The 18,080-nt window shown below is 37.6% G+C and overlaps 3 protein-coding genes across 3 annotated transcripts; 1 reads left to right on the plus strand and 2 right to left on the minus strand.

Annotated features, from left to right (window-relative positions):
• The first annotated feature begins 118 nt into the window (after positions 1-118).
• On the plus strand, positions 119-4,296 carry LOC139821606 (BRCA1-associated protein). The gene is made up of 6 exons (XM_071792789.1): positions 119-332; positions 562-865; positions 1,306-1,495; positions 1,796-2,114; positions 2,378-2,802; positions 2,999-4,296. The coding sequence occupies exons 1-6, from the start codon at positions 254-256 to the stop codon at positions 3,368-3,370; spliced, it is 1,689 nt and encodes a 562-aa protein (XP_071648890.1). The 5' UTR covers positions 119-253; the 3' UTR covers positions 3,371-4,296.
• On the minus strand, positions 3,387-15,214 carry LOC139821629 (chitin synthase chs-2). Its single transcript, XM_071792835.1, has 19 exons — positions 14,872-15,214; positions 14,072-14,310; positions 13,299-13,601; positions 12,804-13,034; positions 12,314-12,544; positions 11,535-11,959; positions 11,172-11,448; positions 10,688-10,962; positions 10,238-10,448; positions 9,670-9,917; positions 8,670-8,862; positions 8,446-8,600; positions 7,789-8,088; positions 7,370-7,599; positions 6,800-7,181; positions 6,303-6,479; positions 5,881-6,039; positions 5,371-5,596; positions 3,387-4,057 (listed from the first exon to the last, which is right to left on the minus strand). Exons 1-19 carry the CDS (start codon positions 15,087-15,089, stop codon positions 3,819-3,821), a joined length of 4,719 nt encoding a protein of 1,572 aa, XP_071648936.1. The 5' UTR covers positions 15,090-15,214; the 3' UTR covers positions 3,387-3,818.
• A 139-nt stretch (positions 15,215-15,353) lies between these two features.
• On the minus strand, positions 15,354-17,677 carry Sod1 (superoxide dismutase 1). Its single transcript, XM_071792829.1, has 4 exons — positions 17,399-17,677; positions 16,906-17,002; positions 16,050-16,240; positions 15,354-15,657 (listed from the first exon to the last, which is right to left on the minus strand). The coding sequence occupies exons 1-4, from the start codon at positions 17,489-17,491 to the stop codon at positions 15,550-15,552; spliced, it is 489 nt and encodes a 162-aa protein (XP_071648930.1). The 5' UTR covers positions 17,492-17,677; the 3' UTR covers positions 15,354-15,549.
• Positions 17,678-18,080: the final 403 nt, after the last annotated feature.

Consider the following 18,080-nt stretch of genomic DNA (forward strand, 5'->3'; position numbering starts at 1 on the left):
GATAGAGTTTGTGAGAGGAAACGGCGCGGCGCGCGCGGCGCCACGTGCCCACGTGCCACAGGTCACGTGTATCAAGGTCACGCGATAGACCGATACTTGGCCGCACTTCGCAGTGACGCAGTCGCGCGCTGTCGTCGGTCGAGTCTGTAGTGTCGGTACGACGGCGGTAGCGGTAGCGTGAGAGCTAACATGGCGTCCTAATATAAATAAAGAGAAATGTTTATCATAATATGTCGTAATTCAATTATGTGGCATGAATTCATCCGCTGTCTTGGTGTCTCTGTGCGTTATTCGCATCGAGATTTGTGATTCGGAGTTGGAAGAAACCACCAGTGAGCATAAACGTCTTATATTCGTCTTATCGTATTATCGTTTGCGTAATATTTATATTTATATATTATATCGACCATATATCGACAAATAAATGTCTCTCGAATCTACAGTCTATACCGATATACGTGCATGTAACTGTATGTACGTTAGGATACCTTAATTAGAGCTGTACTTTCTTCCAATTTCTTTCGTGTTCTACCAACGAATCGATCCCTTTTTTCATTGTAGGCACCATGGCTGCGAAGAAGACGAGAGGTTGCAGAGAACCAAGAGATATAAACGTAGAGACTTGGACAAACGTGGCAGAAACCATGTCCCCGTTGTTATCGAGCCAAAGCACAAGCAAATCGCATTCGTTTCCGAGAACCACGTCGACCGAAGAGACGTCGTTTGCGACGTCGAATCATGTCGCGAATTCTGGTCCAGGAGAGACTGGCGCCGCTGCTTGCACCTCACCCGATCAAATAAGTTTTATCTCTGGAAACCCCTTTGTCGAAGTTACGAAAGGTATCCTCCATCTCTTCAAGGAAGAGTAAGTCATCATTTTTTTTTCTTTTCTTACTTTAAAGAGTCACTCTAACGTGCATATTATTGCATTTGTATCGTATACGCGACATGTATTTGTATACCTACGTATGTCACATTGATCAATGATCACGCACATGCAGTTATGGCTTTGACGTGCGCAAGTATCGAAAGAGAAAACTGACTCTACGATTTACGATTGTAAAATTACACATTCCACAGCTGATGTCAGATGGGGACTTGGTATAATACTTGATATAATTCCACGTATGACATTATGACACTAAACATCGGAAAGCTGCACAAACTGTAAAATAATGAGCACGTTCTCTCGGCATTTCCGACAAGGCTCAGAGCCGACTCTCTGAGTCAAATGGAATACTTTTGTATCAACAGCTTAAAAGTATGTTATTACGTATTCACACGTCCATTTTTTTTTCATTACAGTGAACTGACTGAAATGCGTTGCGCTGCGGATCGCAGTCATACTATCTGTATCCTATCGGTACCGGCAACAATGACTTGCCACGATCTTTTAACTTTCACAGCGGCTTGTCATCAAGACATACAATACTTTAGAATCCTCAAAGACGGCAGTCCAAACCAGTATATGGCTCTGATCACCTTCAGATCGTCGGTGAGCGCGAACAAATGTTTGAGCACGAGATATCGTGTACTTTCACGCTTTTGTCAAGTTTTGACAAGTTGGAAAAGTTGGCCACGTTTGTATACGCATATATGTATATAAAGTTGGGGTTCAAAGCAAACATTTTAATTGTGTATATAATCAAGTATACATCCATTAAACATTTAAAGAGGGTTGTAAATACACAAGTTTAGGGTATAATAGAATAAAATTGCCAAGTTTTCTACAAAGACGTAACCAACTAAAGATATGTTAGCGAAAGTAAAAGTAAGCTTTTATGGCATTTTATAGAGTGCAGCGAGCGAATTTTACGAAACTTTCAACGGTGCTCCCTATAACTCTTTGGAACCAGACGTGGTTTGTCACATGGTGTTTGTATCTCGAGTCGAAATAGGGGACAATGGAATGCCTCTGAACGGGCACACAGAGTTGCCATCGTGTCCGGTCTGTCTCGAAAGAATGGACGAGAGTGTCGATGGAATTCTGACAATATTGTGCAACCATACCTTCCACTCCAGCTGCCTCGTCAAATGGGGTGACACATCCTGTCCGATCTGTCGATACGCCCAAACGCCAGAGCCACTGGCGGATAGTCGTTGCATGAAATGTGGCAAGTGTTGGTCTACCTGCTCCGACTTGTTATACTAAACTTGACGAGAATCCAATAAAACATTTAACATACACTTGTAGAAAAAGAAAGGAGAATTTGTAGAAAATCACTTGAAATTGTTCGATTAAATTCCGCATTGTATATACGTGCATTGTATATTGGCATCGTGCTCGGTCTTTCCGAGAAAGGAGATGGATGCGGCAAAACATCTTCTATCGTACTCTGAGGCCTCTTTTAATATGTTTTTGTGTGCATCTCTTCAGTTGCGGATACCGGCACGGACGCACTGTGGATTTGCTTGATCTGCGGTCACGTAGGCTGCTCGCGTTATCATCAGGGTCATGCGTTTGAACACTACCGAGACACGCACCATTGCTACGCGATGCAATTGGGCAACAATCGCGTCTGGGATTACGTAGGCGACAATTTTGTGCATCGGCTACTGCAGGATAAAGATGGTAAAATGGTGGAAGGTGGTCGCTCGGCAACCAAGAGCGAGGGTGCCGCTGTGGAGGATAAGGTAGATTCGGTGCAGTTAGAGTTCACGTATTTGTTAACATCACAGTTGGAAACGCAACGACAATACTATGAAGAGAGGCTCAATCGTACGGAGCAACGCTCCATAGCAGAAATTACCGAGTTGAGGGATAAATTGGACCAAGTGCTCGAGGAAAACTCACAATTTAAGGTAATTTATTCTTAAAGGTATAATTCTTAAAAATAGTAATAAAATGAACATTACCTCGTCTTTTCTTTTCCGAATTTCCTTTCGCTTTCTCCCTCTTCCTGTTCTACTCTTTTCATATGTATGTACTACTCTTAATTACATCATAAAGAAAAAAAAAATACATATATGTATATATATATACTTCTTATTTTATCAGAAACAATTCGCGACGCTCAATCGTGACAAGCAGACGCTTGATAAGCGTCTGCAGCATTCCACCAACAAATTGGCACAAATACAAACAGAATTGTCGGAGGAAAAGGATTTGCGAAAGGCCCTACAATTGAACCAGACTTCATGGCAGGCGAAATACAAGAAATTGCAAGATGACGTGGCCACCAAAGAAGCAGAGATCACCAATTTGAAGGAGCAAAACCGGGATCTCATGTTTTTCCTTGATGCTCAAAAACAAATCGATGAGTCCGCCGATCGAAATGAGATTGCCGCCGGACGTATCGTTATTCCTCCAAGCCCTAAAGATGGGAAATCGTCAGGATCTCGAGGATATAAAAGTCAAAAGAGGCATTAACTCTCATCAAACATCATTAAACATGAAATTATTAACACTTTATTAAATTCTCCAATCTGTTTAGACTCGAATCTTTTCAACTACGTAAGAGACGTCTTGGTCAATATGCAAAACGCAATATTCTGAATATCGATTACAAGAACGCGTATGATAAGAAGGAAACGTTATATATAAAAGAGATGATTCAAGTTTAAATTACAGTTTTATGTGAAGGAAGAATAATCTATTATTTCGCTACAACGATTTTACTAAATTGTTGTTTACCTTTTTATTTCATTTGCTGACATTAATGTAAGCTTAATATTGAAACTTGTGTAATTTTTTACTATATTGGTATACACGTATCTCTATTAACAATGTCTCTTATAACGATGTCAGAAGTGAAAAGTTGCATAAATTTTCTTCTTGCGTTATATCTCTTAAAAAGTTGGTTTTTTTTTCATAAATCTCATATATTTTCATCCCGCTTGAATCCTGGGTTATCATATTGAAATTGATGACGATTTGATTGTCCTGGTTGAAAAGGGTCCTGATTCGAGGAGGATCTCAAATTATCAGCGTCATCGTAAATGTCATATGATTTCTGAGTCTGTGTCCTTCTTTTTTCTGCTAAAATTGTTGATCGCCTCCGCTCAAAGGCGTTAAACGCACTTTTCGGCATTTGCGAGGACATGCGTTGCGATAAACCTGCAAAATAGACGAGAGATACTCGAAAAAAGTATTAAATAAAAGTACTAACATAAGTGTGATACGTAATGCCATCGGCACTGACTTGTGTAAAAGTGTGAGTGTGGGTGGGTATGTGTGTGTGTGTGTATGGGTAGGTGCGTGCGTGCGTGTTTGCGTGTTTACATGTATAACATTGTTACTCCCAACACTGGTGTCAAAATGTTAAATAATTTGAAATATAGAACGTTTACTCTCTATCTAACTGTTGTTTGAAAAAACGATTAATTTAATGCACGTCTCAGGGTATTGCACGTAATTCTATAAATATATATTCTCGTATTGTGTTGCATTAAATAACACGTGCGTTTTCATCAACTTTTTATCAACCCCGGTCGTACGAATGTGTAAACGTCTTGTTTACGGGCAAGTGTAAATCGTTTTGCTTGGAATACGTCATTTACGTTTTATGGGTGCTTTAATGTAGTTTATGTTTACGCAAACTACACGTGTCAGTGCTGATACCCAAATGCAGCATCTTTGTCCGTGCGTAAAAGATGTAATATATAAACGCGTGCGCGCGTAAAACTACAAGCACGTAGTACATGTTAACGTTAAAAAAAGATAAAACATAAATTAAATACTTGATACGAATAAAACCAACGTCAATTATTAGCTGTAATGATAAATAAATTTTATAACGTGTTTTTATTTTTATTCCCTTGTCGAAGGGGAGCAAAGAAGATTTAAAAGTTGAAACGCAATGTACAAAAAAAAACTAAACAACATATCACACACGTTCATCATGCTATCTCGTGTATCCAATATTCAAATTTTTCATACTCTGTTTTCCGAAATTTTGTTCGTCCCTTTTGTCACGTGTGGTTACCTTAGCTACGTACTATTTATTTTAACTATTAGAAATGTTTTTATTACACTACCTCTTTCATAAAAGCAAGCGTAAGCAAAAACCGCGATACGTCGATTTGGAATTATATGACGTTGTTTTATATAGAAGCTCTTTGAAAGCACCAAATCGAAACAATGTTGCTCTACGTCGTTTAGTTGCTTATCCACGATACTCAATATACGCGATTGAATTTCCGTATACATATTTTCTCCTTCTTCCACTTATTGTGTTCTCTCGCGCGATACCGTCTCACACACGATTCCACGTTTAGTATTTAAACATATATGTATATATGTACAATTTAGAAGATGAGTGCGTTCTGAATTTAAAATCTCCAGGATTCTCCCATAATTTGAATAGTATTCTCACTGATCTACTGATACACAAGTTTATGAAAATTTTAAACACGTAAGAGCACGTATACCTGAACTTGGATCATGAAGCTTTCGTCGAAATAGTTTTTCAAAGTTTCCCAATATCTTCAACGATTCCTTCGAATTTTTCGTTGATTTGTGCGCACTTTGTTTGCTAGGACAAGTCACGGTACTTCGTCTAAGTTCGAATATCACGTCGTCCTCCGCCATGCGTTGAAGTGTCTGCGCTATTTTATCAGCGTGCTTTTCGAAAACGCCATCTTCCGAAGAAGTTACCTGAAGAAATGATGCGAGAGAAATATACATATATGACGTACTACGTATAGAAAGAAAAATTAATTTTCTGTAAACTTCTTTATCTTATCTTTCTCTTAAAGTAAACTTGTGTTTTGTATTTTCAACAAATCTTCAATAAATTTACTTTCATTAGGAGGAAAATCATAGAGATTGTATAATTTATCTTTCACCGTATGTACTTGCGTGTGAAAAAGATAAGAAAAGCGTGTTGTACCTAATATTATGGTGTTTAATGTGTTTTTTCTTTCTTTTTTGAATATTACCTTAGTACAAGGAAGTTTTGTATTGGCGAGTACATGGGAAAATGTGACGAATCGATGAACTAGCATAGCGCAGAACTGGACACCTAATATACTGATGAACGCGGCAATAAATAGGCATCCTATCGGCTCGAGTCTTAAATATTCTTTCGTTAAATGTACCTAATATAAGAAATTGAAATGTAATTTAAAATTTTTTACCCTTGCACAATTTTAACAAATTTTAATACTTGAGCGTTAACGTATTAAATTGAAACAATAAGCCTTTCAAAGTATAAGCAAGTTGACGTGTTTGACGTGTAACGTTATTAAATATAACAACTATGTAAAGTTATTGTTAATGAAACGCATAATAGGATTGTTCTCACTGTTACTATATTACGTTCGTATTATTATCATTATTATATTGTTATTGAGATATTTACCTCAAATCTTTCCGAATTGAATGTAACATTGTACTTCATTCCAAGTGGCCATTGCAAATGCAGGGTATCTTTGTTTAACTGCATAAGGAACACGATTAGTACAAACAAAGCATTTAACATGAAGAATTTCGATAAATACGCATCACGAGAGTTCATCAGTTCCTGAGTTATTTTGTTCTAAAAGAAATATAATTATATAAAAATTAAGGAGAGAATAAAATAAATATCTTGGGTCGGAAAATTATCATTTCAATATTATCTCAGAATATGACATTAAATGCTGGATGGTTGTTCTTCAATGTTCGACAACGTAAAACAAAAGATTGCACATGTTATATTCTTTTCTGTAACGTGTGTGAATACCTACATATTGTAGTCTTGCTGTTCTATTCTTGTTATTTCTATCTCACTCAAGCTGTATGCGAATTTCTACCAACTACTTTTACTTTGTCTATTTCTCTGTCTTTTTTTGCAAGTTAAAGATATATTCGACTCACTTGACTCTCTTCATCGCTTTCAATGGGTCGCAAGTATTTTCCAATCAGATCTTTCCAAAATTCTTCTTCATCGTTCGATAGAAAATCCACCACACCTCTTCGCAGTCTTTCGTCCTGAAGCCAGTAAGGGCTAATGAGGAAACTGGACTGATCCTGACTCGAGGTTGCTGACACCTGCGTCAGAACGTCACTTTCGTCGTCATCGACATCCTTGTAGATCACATTTTCTCGATCACTTTTATCGGTTATGTGTTGTAACTCGATTCCTTCATGCATTTCCTCTTCTATTGTTTCCTCCATCGGGAAATATGGTCTTGGGTACATATTAGCATTAGAAGATGATGTGGCAACGTTGTTAGTTTCCATGTTTATTGTATGTAATCTATAATATTATCAATAATTATATCTGTGTTGTAGAATACAAACGCACCTTGGGAGTAAGATGAGACTAATTCGAATCTCTCGTAGTAATAGACCGATAAATAAGAGCACGTAAAGCCAAATGTGTAATAATGATTTTCGATAACTACAAGTTTCGTAATAACTGTAAATATCAAGTCCACATCGAACCTGTCTAGTAAGTTGAGACGTTTGTTCATCTGTTGTAGAGACTCGTTGATTTCATTCAACCGCTTCTCTTCATAACTAACTCCTGAATTAATACAGCAAACACATTTGAGAAGATTCCCCAAGGAAAACTCCAATGTACCTTTTTCATTTTTGTCTTGCTTATTTCTCTTTCCTATCACGAACCCGGATAGATTGCTGATTGCTGCGGATCTCTGCTCATCTTGAAGAGTCTTTTTACGTTGTACGTTAAACATGATTATTTTTCAAATTATTTCAATTACATTCTGCACGTGCGCGCACGTGCAACAAGTGGCAAAACATGTTTTAAGGAACTACGCTATCACGTATTTTCCACAGTGTATTTACACGTTGTATAATCTGCTCTGAATTAAATTAAAATTAGAGAATAGCAAACTTACGACATTCGGTTTCTTGGAATCACGCGTGCCCCATGTAACGTTATGCACGTTGAAGACGGAGAAGATAATTAACAACATGTACATAGACGGCACGGTAATGTAGTAAATAACACCGCACAATAAACAAGTCGCTTCCTGAGGGTGTAACAGACCAGCTACTGTCATTTGGCACGCGACAATGAAAAAGAGAAGACTACTGGGTGCAAGCCATCCATCTTCGGCGATTTGCAACATAATTCCTACCAGGACGACTATCATCACTAGGCCATATATAGCGCTGATAATCTCGGCTACTAATAACTGTAAACCCACGCTAATAATGTACTATCGATAGATGATGTTGTATATAAATGTATAATGTAATATATATGTTCATATGCAATATATAATAGTCGATTAATCTAGCACAGTCGTAGAAAGTATCCTATAGTCATATTAAATCTAATGGTTTCAGCTACATTTTCTTGCTCTCTCTCTCTCTCTCCTCTTCTCTATTTGAAATAAAATTCATCTAATACAGCGAGCTCAATTTGCAAAGCCATTTATATATTCTTGTTTTGACCTATTTTTTATAATCCACATTTACTGACTAAATAAATTTTTCTTTTTCAAATATCCTCAAAATCTTTATGAGATACCAGCATTCGAGTTTCATACCTGCATGCGCTCCTTACAGACGAAGCAAACTCCGACAAACACGCCAATTGGGATTAGATTGTACCAGAAACTGGTCCAATTGTCGATATGAAACGCGGCGACAAACGCGCCAACCAGCATCAAAAATATTGTACCTGGTCCCAGGATTGTACTTCCTTTAATAAATAATAATTGATTTAATAGATTATTAAAATGTTATTATCTACTAGGATATATGTACATACCCATTAGAATCCATTGATAAGCAATGTACAGCCACGAGATATCGTTATTCACCTTCCTCGTCTCTTTAGAAGTCATCAACAAGTCGAAAATATTTGCGACAGTAGAGGGAATCCAACGGCGTCGCTGAATGTAGAAATCTCTAAAGACTTCTGGTGCATGTGTATACGCATCACTCGCTGCCGAATATTCGACCTGGTAGAAACGAACAGTTGAATATTTTTGTACCTATACATAATACTAGTGAGAAAATATATCCTTCAACAAGATTAATTTTTCAAAAGAATGACCACAGACATGGTGAAATATATATTATTGTAGAACCAAAATATTCAAATCTGCTTGCTGAATTACAAAATACACGTGTTTAAATTCAACCAAGTTCCGAATGCTAGTGCAATTTAAAATTTTTACTTTGTTTTTTTCAATCTGTATCTTTCATGCCTGGATTTGCCTGGTTTTAAGGAGAGCGGGAAAAAGGAGAGAATCTTGTAAATACATATATATATATATATATATATATATATATATATATATATATAAGCATTAATTTAAATACTAACGTGTTTATTCTTCAGAAATAGATCTGAATAACACATGTGTATAATAAATAGATGAAATTTTATCAATCGTCAGGAAAATAATCAGTCAGATATCGTTTCGAGATTAGAGTTTGAGATGCGACAATGATTATCCTCGCGCGACGAAAATTTCGTCACGTGACCGCGGTCCAAAACGTGAACGTTCTGCTCTATCTACACGCATCTAATACACATATCCAATACAACTTGTTACTTGATGATTAAGCTTGAAAATTAAGCTATATTAACGTTAAATATTTCTCACTACTTGAGCAACGTGACATTTCGAAAACATTTATATATGGCTTTGGTTGGAATTTAAATCTATGAGAAAGATGTCTGTACTTTTAATATATTGCTTACTAAATAGGTAATATATTATATGGATGTATCATGGTATTTTAAACCGCACATGACTTACCCGTGAACCTACTTGGAGAAGCAATGTACAGAGCCATCGATCCTCACCTTGGTCATACTGAATGTAATGCCTGGCTTCGGTAGACTTGGTGGCATATTTCGCCATCACGTTAGGCTGCTTCAACGCTTTCGCTCTAAAGAGCGAAAAACAGCCAGGACTGCACAGAACACAACCGATCGTATGTTCCGTAGATTTTTGCAACCAGTGGCCAATAGCGTATTCAAATTTTTGGAACCAAACCATTGGACCTGCAATGTAGTAATAACAAACAGTGTAAAATGCTCAAGAGCTTCAAACAAAGCCATCTCTTTTCCGTATATTAGAAAATTGTACGAAATTTAAAGTCTCAAAAGCTGTTTGTTTAATAATAAATATACTAAAACTTTTCTTCGCCCATATTTCTCCGTCTATCGGTTACGTGTTATAAAGAACTGTGAAACTGTGATATCGTGATTTCTCCAATCACACAGTTACCAACAATTATGTATAACAATACGTTCTTTCTACGTCCCACTTTTATGAGACGATTGACATTTTTTATTTGTCGCAACCCGCATATACCGCATACCTAATCCGACCGGATGTATTCGCCCACACGCGGCACCAAGATCTCTATCCTTTTTCATCAGATCCACCAGAACTTTAACCGCGGCCGGTCGAAAGTCGATATCTCCGTCCAATGTAAGAATGTACGTGTTCTCGGCAATAGTCTCTTTCCGATCTACGTCGATCGGTAGTCCCATTAGACGATAGCCCAAAAGATAATACATATACATGACCTGAAAAAATAAAACAAAATGTTTCGCTCGGATATTTTCCTTTGAAACTTTACTTACGTAACGTTGTCTCTAATAAAGGTTTAATGATATGCTTATATTCGCGTTTATATATAAATCATATTACATGTACAATATATTGACTTGATCTGAACGGCATTACATATATATGCGCGTGTGCAACGTTTCATCAAATTTTTATTAGAGAACGACTTGATCAGGCATACGTTTATTTCTCATACTTGACTCCATCGTTTTCTGTGTCTAATCTTGTTTTTATCCTTCAGGTGAACTACCAATTTAGTTTTTCCTGGCAACGTCCACACAAGACGACCCCCGTAAGGCGTCGGATATTTAGTAGGCGGCAAAGAACGCATGCACAAGTTCTCCACATTTTTTTGGACCGTCTCCACCAGCGTAATCACATATTGATTGACTTGCGTCTCATTTTCATCGTGCGTACACAAATCAACGCAGCCGTGCATGCAGCAAAATGCATCGTCGAAGAAAATGTGTGCTGATTTCAAAAACGTAAGTACAACATTTATTCAACAAATGTCGTGAATAATTTTCTTTATGGCTCGTCGCTCGCTAAATTTTTCGAAAATATTTTCAAAAACTACGTCTCGCAAAATTTGTGACTTGTACGTTATTATCATTACGATAGATTTGTCCGCTCTTTAATCTTTTAGTCATAATATATTGTCTGTGACGATCGCGACTCACTTTCCAATTCGTAATAGTCCTCGATGTGAACCTTGTAATATCTCTGCGTGACGCGTATCGCACACTGGTCCTTGTCCAATCGCAGAATACTGCCTACCAAATGATTCATTTCGTTCTTCTCTTCGTGCCACATTGTAGCGCACGCGTAAATCCTCGTCACTCGATCTTTATGTTTATCGATCGTCGTCATATCCTCCGGATCATCTTTGTCAAGGTCTCGTTCGATTCTTCCAACGTCCAAGCTAATATCGGTAGCTTCGAGTCTTGGGTCGCCATTCTGAAATTCACGTACGTGCAATAATAAATGTATGTACGTGTGATGATAAATAAATAGATGAATCAACTCCAAGTTAATCTCTTTACTGCAAGTGGAGCATCTTTGTGCTTCTCCTCGCGCGCGTGGATCCCTGCGTCTCGATCGATATTTTCATTCTGCGTCCTTCTATTTAAAGCTAAACACTGGTCAATCATAAGCGAATCGTAAGTGATGATGGAGAAAATTCTTTCAGCTAGCGCCAGTCTTTCGTTTTCGGTGGTCCATAGGTGCATCGTGATCCATATCTGCGACATCAGCCATGTAAGCCAGAACCAAATGTACCAGCTGGAAAGAACGTCGTCCCACGTTCCAAACAGGACGTCCTCGAAGAAAAGATAGTCCGTTGTAACGTTGCGAAAGATGTCCTTATTGTTGCACACGGTCACAATCAAACACACCGCTCCCAGACTAGCCAGTGTCGTTGGAAACGCGAAACCAAACTGGTGCATATGAGTTCTGTAAGCGAATTTACCTGAAAAGTTGTCAAAGAGATCAAGATTTGAAGATTGAAAGTCATATGCTCTTGAACTTGTGTATATACTTGAAGAAAAATAAAATATATAAAAAGATGATCAAATTATATATCATATAAAACAGAGGTAAAGACTGCAGCAGGATACTCTCGCATCGTTCTTATCCAAATATGTTCTTTTGAAACACAGTAGTACGTGTTGTTGGTTACTTTCAGATTTTTGCGCGGTCTGGATCTACGTGTAAGCCTCATGGACAAAAGGCTTGCCGCACTTTCATCTTTTTATGTATTAGGTGAATTTTTTAGTTTTATAATACATGTACATTATTTTGTTGTGTGGCCATTTCAACTTACAAGACTGATACATCATCATGGCGCAAGCAGCTTGAATGGCAAATATATAAAGGGGTGTAGGGATAGTGAATCTCGGTGAGAAAAAGCTTCTGGCATCTATTCCTTCGCATACGTTAACAACGAGAGCACCCGTGATGAAAATAAATATCCTCCAAAGGGAGACGTATCCTTGTACGACGTGCTGGCCTGATTGAAGATCTTCTTTCGCACGGAATAAGAATCGCACTAGACCTGTTTTAATCATCTAAATTATAATAAACTAACGTGGTTCTCTCCCAGTAAAAACACTCGCGAAAAGAAAAAGGATATTTGATAAATATTCAAAGGTATTTTCGAAAGAGATTTTGCCGACAAGATGCGCACCTTATATAATTTCTCATCTTACTCTCTCTCCCTCCTTCCCCCCATTTTTCTCTTTTTCTTTACACGAGACGGCCTTAGGAATCATCTACCTACTTACATATACGTGACGTGATCGATATATACGTACCAATGTTGCTGTGGGACGACACAAAGTTGCTCCACCAGCGACTCGAGCATAAGACAAGAGCAACGGGAGAAAGCCACATCAACGTTGCGTCGACGTCGTGCTCGATATTAAGGATCAAAGGCCACAACATTCCGCTAACTTGGGCGGTCACGGCCAGTGCGTCAACAATTTTTAGCAATCTTAATTTGCTTGCCGATACATTTTGACTTGATTTATTTCGCGAAAGTAGATCTATTAAATTTCAATCATCGTCGGTATTTATATTATACATATATAACACGTGCGAATTCTTAATTACCGCGGAATATCGTTGTACACGTAGGAACGAAAGCAGTCTATTTCCGAAAGCTCGTTTATTTGAATCGAGCGTCAATCAATTGTATTATACATATATATTATACGTGTGTGTGTGTGTGTGTGTATAATAGCAACGGCAAGTCAAAGTAAAAAAAAAAGTTGCTTTCTATTACTCTCGGCACGTAATTACGCACTTACTCAACAATCCTGGGACGAAACATAGGCAACAGAAAATGGCGGCGCCTTGTACCGCACCGATTTCCGGTAGAATGACAAAAGTCAACAAGACTAAACCGATCGTGTGGAGCGTGTCCAGCAGAATCATGAGCAGAATGTTTCGTTTCTTTGGCATTCTTGGTTTCCCCTTGAATAGATAGTGCCACAAAGTATTCAACACTCCGAGGCATTCCGGCACGAGAAATATGAAAATCAGACACCACGTCCATTTTATACGGTCATCCAGCGTGTGTTCGGTAAAAAGCCCCTCCAGCTCCTCCTTCTCTATATGTAAAGGAATTCGGAAGTGTTTTGCGTAAAAGGATTAATATTGTAAATTTAATATTACGTATGGATAAGGAAAAATTTCCCCCTTTTTCCTTTTCGCTAACGTAACACTATATACCTAATACTATGACACTTGATTGATAACGTATGATAAACGATAAGCGATAAGATAATATAATATGTCTCTTTTAAATAAAAGAAATGAAAGATCAATCCCCTGCTCAATTGTAACGTCTCAAGTCCAAGTCACGTCTCCATCATCTCTCCCTTAGATTTGAATATTTAATTTAATATCGTCTCTATAATTATAGATTGCGCAACCTGCTGCCTCTGCATGTTAAAATTTCAAAATCTTTAAACTGCCAAATTTGGAAACTTGGCAGTCCGTACTTTAGGATATAAGAATATTTGTGTGCAAATATTTAAAACTTTTGTTTAGTGTTGTTTACTCTAAATTGAAATCTTACCTAGATTACGATTATAAGAGAGCAACGATTCATTCTTTCGTAGCTGCGCGGTGGCCAATAGAACAGCTAATTTAGACGCGATGCCGCTGCATAAAACGATAGTAAATAACAATCCATAAATGAACAGCTTTAAGATCCAAATAACGATCTCGAAAAACCTGTTATTTCGCATAGATCCACTTTCTGGTGGAGGAGGAAGACATTCGAACGCGTCCCACGGCGGAACGTCTTTCTGCGAACTAAAAGGCATGATGTTTTCTGTGTTATCGCGAGCTTTTCATTCTTCAGTAGTACGCAGCACTATTTGGCTTACTATTATCTCATCTCTCTCTCTCTTATATGTAATTATTTTCCTTTCTCCGTTTTCTACATCTTTCTACTACATCTCTTTTTACATTTTTATACATTATTGTTTCGCGCATGATTTTATTTCTTACATCTTATATATTCCTTTTCTTTTTCCTCAACAACACGTGTTCATTTTGCAAAAAAAGAATGCATTTCATAGAAACACAAGATTCATTCGTTCAGTCATTTCACGTCATTTACTCTTTGTGACAGATACAAAATACACACGTAATCGAAACATTCTCTCTCTCTCTCTCTCTTTCTTTCAAGATATCATAATTTTAAAACAGATGGCAAAACAAAAATGTAAAGGTGAAACTAACAACAAGTAAAAAATCCCCCCGCCCTCACTAAAAAAGAAAATTATAATAGCGACGTCGGTAGTACACGCACTAGTGCGTCTAGCCGAATTCACTAAAGACATTGAATTTTCTAATTCTCTAAACACATACCCCTCTTCTTCAGTTTCATCGAATTCAGAGCTGCTGTCGTCATAGTACGTGTCAAAGACGCTAATCCTCGGTTCGTTTCCTCGGTTTATCGGCAACATATTTGCCGAAATCTTGCGACAGCTTACGATCGCGACAACCGCCGAAATTGATATATTATATGCCTGCGGTACATGTGGTAGATGCGTCATCGATCGACAAAGTATTATCATCGGTTCCATGATAAGGTTAGATAAGATTTATATAATTAGGACCACGTCGGAATGTGGAGTACCGTAATACACATTTCCGGATACGCGCTTGCCGTACAAGTGTGCTGTATAGTTATATTATGCGACATTATGACGCCCATATTATGGAACCAAGTCATTTAACAGACTTCTTCGTATTACACATATAACGTTCTAGCTCGAGGAGAATGTGTTACATATTTATAAACATTGAAATGTTTTTATTTAGAGTTCCATAAGTAACATAAGCAAATCCTAGTTCTAACACTTTATTAACGTTATTTTTAGGAAGAAGTGATAAATTTTATCACATTACATAACATTGCAGAGAACAAAAAAAAAATAATCATTTGCACGATATGACTGCATGCTGAAAACCAAGTGGTAAGAAAATAGTATATCTCTAATATACATATAATATTAACTCCCCGCACCGATCATGTATACGCATTTATTTTGCGATGCCAATAACACCACAGGCAAGACGATCGCCAGCGTTGCCAGTTGTTTTTGACAGGTTGTGGCCACCCTTGCCCAAATCATCAGGATCAGCATGGACCTAAAATTTGAAGAAACTGAATAAACATATCTATTTACAAGAGACAAATACTAAGAGAAAGGCAAAAACAAGTAAGAAAATCTTTGACTACGTGACAATATTAATGGAAAACGTGTCACTTTACAACCAAGTATACCTATGTATAAATTAAGCGTGTAAACATTTCTGATACACATCTCAGAACCAGCATTTACCTTACACAAGTATGTCGTATAATATATTAACTACGTACGTCTCCTACAACGTATTAAATAAATGCACAAATCATATTTATTTTTATAAAATCATTAGTAATACTAAAGAATAAGAATGGTACGTGGAATGGTTCGTGGGTTACAACGGCCGCGTATCAAGTACAAATCAACGAGACTCTCAATTCTAATATTATATACCACGAGAGTTCGTCCGATGATACTGTGCGCTCCGTGGAGTTGAATCTGACTGTCGGTGATGTTAACTTCAGTGTCTTTATCAGCATCCGCGGTTATCACGTTTCCTAAATCTCCAACATGGCGCACTTGGTCATTCGGACCACCATGATCCTGTTCACGTGGATTGAAATGAGGGCCCGCACTCGTGCAACCTGTAAAAAAAAAAAAAAAAAAAACATCAAGAATTAGTTTACGTTCATAACTTACTTGAAAATAGTTGAACAACGATGATACGTTGTAATCTATGCCATGTCGTATTGTGTGAAACACATCGTACTTGAGCGATATATAAATTAAAATGACATAAGAAATTAAAAGCGTGCAACAAGAAAGAAAAAAAATGAAAAAACCTTGGGAAAATTCGACCAAAATTTGCTTGAAAGTTATTAAAACATTTTAAACTGAAATAAATGTAAAAAGTACTAAAATATCATATATATACGTATATAGATATCCTCTGTCCCCACATGAACCTGTTTACGACAAGTAAGCAGATATTCATATCGCATACATTCATTCTCCACACACAACGTAGCTCGTGTTATCAACTTTATACAAGTCGAAAATAATAAGTTTGATAAAAATGATACGAGTTGTGCACACATTCAATCAACTTTAGTAAATTTGTAGAAACTCTCGTCACTGTTTGAATCACGTACAAAGTGTCAAATCTGTAGAGAAAAAATTACGAGAGTGAGGGAGATTTTTAAAATATATTTTAAATTAACTTTTTTTTTCAAGTCTGTAATGTCCAAGCTACGTCATTCATAATGCAACGTCTCATTAGATATTCTCATTAAAATTAACTTGAACGTACCATTTGTATTGTCGCCAAATTCATGAATATGAAAACCGTGCTGGCCTTTCTTTAAGCCGGAAATCTGTCCAGTCACCTTTACCTCACTTTGAGATTCCTGCAATGCAAATCGAGTCCTTACTGTGATAACAGAGTAAGTGAATTTTTTAGAGGATTAAAAGTTAACACGTATTACCGTGGGTGTGTATGTATGTATGAAAACACAGTTTTTTCGACAACGTAGATTACTAGAAAATATATAAAAACTATCGCGGTACGATTCAGGATTCAGGTGATCGCCCGATGACTCTCATATATATAAAATGTAAAATCATATCAAGCAAAAAGCATTATCGTATCGCTAGACGCTAGATAAAAATCTTTCAAGCCTGCGGTTTGAGAAATATAAGCGGATATCTTTTAAGAAAAGATATAGCGAGATCAATCTGAAAATTTCGATGAACGTGCCAGACTTCTGTGGCGAGGAAAGAAAATTGGAAAAAACAAAATTTACCGCTTGTTCAAAATGCACGGTTCCTCTGACAGCCCCTCCCTGCTGGCCTGGTTGAAGGACACAGATTGCCTTGATCGCCTTGCTGGTCGACATCTCGCGAATGTATTTCCGTCTATTCCGGTCTATTCGCGTGCCTGCCCAAGTCGCGCGTGTCCCGAATGGATAGTTCCAACTGCGCGGTACGTCGCGGCTTGGCTTATGCTTATACGGTAATTAAATAATCAACGTGCTGAATGTTGCTGAATCACGAATAATCAGACGAGACAAAAACCGCTCACGCGTGACGTATGATCAGTATATATATGAATTGTATACATACATGCATATGTATGTATGTACATATGTGTTGAGGACAAATGAAGACAGAAAGGTCGTCCGGTTGAGTTTCGGAACGCATCCCCGTGCATCCCATCAATGGCCGCGTTCAGCAGACACAACTGTTGGGTTCGTCTTATCAACACTCTGCGTTGATTCGTTGGTTCTAAAAGTAAGAGCCAATCACGTTCGACTGCTACTGAGCGGCTTGGTCTGCTGAACGCGTCCAATTATTCTCCTCGTCCGATCACGTCCGATGTTCGACGTACGACGATCCGACATCCAATAACAAAATTTCCTATTGGATGTCGGATCGTCGTACGTCGAACATCGGCAGTGTGAATCCTCCATAACTGTGATTAAACAA

This window comes from Temnothorax longispinosus, chromosome 11, assembly GCF_030848805.1.
Source record: "Temnothorax longispinosus isolate EJ_2023e chromosome 11, Tlon_JGU_v1, whole genome shotgun sequence".
NCBI classification, from domain to species: domain Eukaryota; kingdom Metazoa; phylum Arthropoda; class Insecta; order Hymenoptera; family Formicidae; genus Temnothorax; species Temnothorax longispinosus.

Coding starts and splice junctions, on each gene's coding strand:
- Sod1 (XM_071792829.1), bottom strand. CDS start 17,491: ATGTCGACCAGCAAGGCGATCAAGGCAATCTGTGTCCTTCAACCAGGC. Junction 16,241..16,905: donor ATTTGGCGACAATACAAATG/GTACGTTCAAGT, acceptor TTTTTTTTACAG/GTTGCACGAGTGCGGGCCCT. Junction 15,658..16,049: donor TCATCGGACGAACTCTCGTG/GTATATAATATT, acceptor TTCAAATTTTAG/GTCCATGCTGATCCTGATGA.
- LOC139821629 (XM_071792835.1), bottom strand. CDS start 15,089: ATGGAACCGATGATAATACTTTGTCGATCGATGACGCATCTACCACAT. Junction 14,311..14,871: donor GATGAAACTGAAGAAGAGGG/GTATGTGTTTAG, acceptor CATGCCTTTTAG/TTCGCAGAAAGACGTTCCGC. Junction 5,597..5,880: donor CAAAACTTCCTTGTACTAAG/GTAATATTCAAA, acceptor TCATTTCTTCAG/GTAACTTCTTCGGAAGATGG.
- LOC139821606 (XM_071792789.1), top strand. CDS start 254: ATGAATTCATCCGCTGTCTTGGTGTCTCTGTGCGTTATTCGCATCGAG. Junction 1,496..1,795: donor TGATCACCTTCAGATCGTCG/GTGAGCGCGAAC, acceptor GGCATTTTATAG/AGTGCAGCGAGCGAATTTTA. Junction 2,115..2,377: donor TAGTCGTTGCATGAAATGTG/GCAAGTGTTGGT, acceptor GCATCTCTTCAG/TTGCGGATACCGGCACGGAC.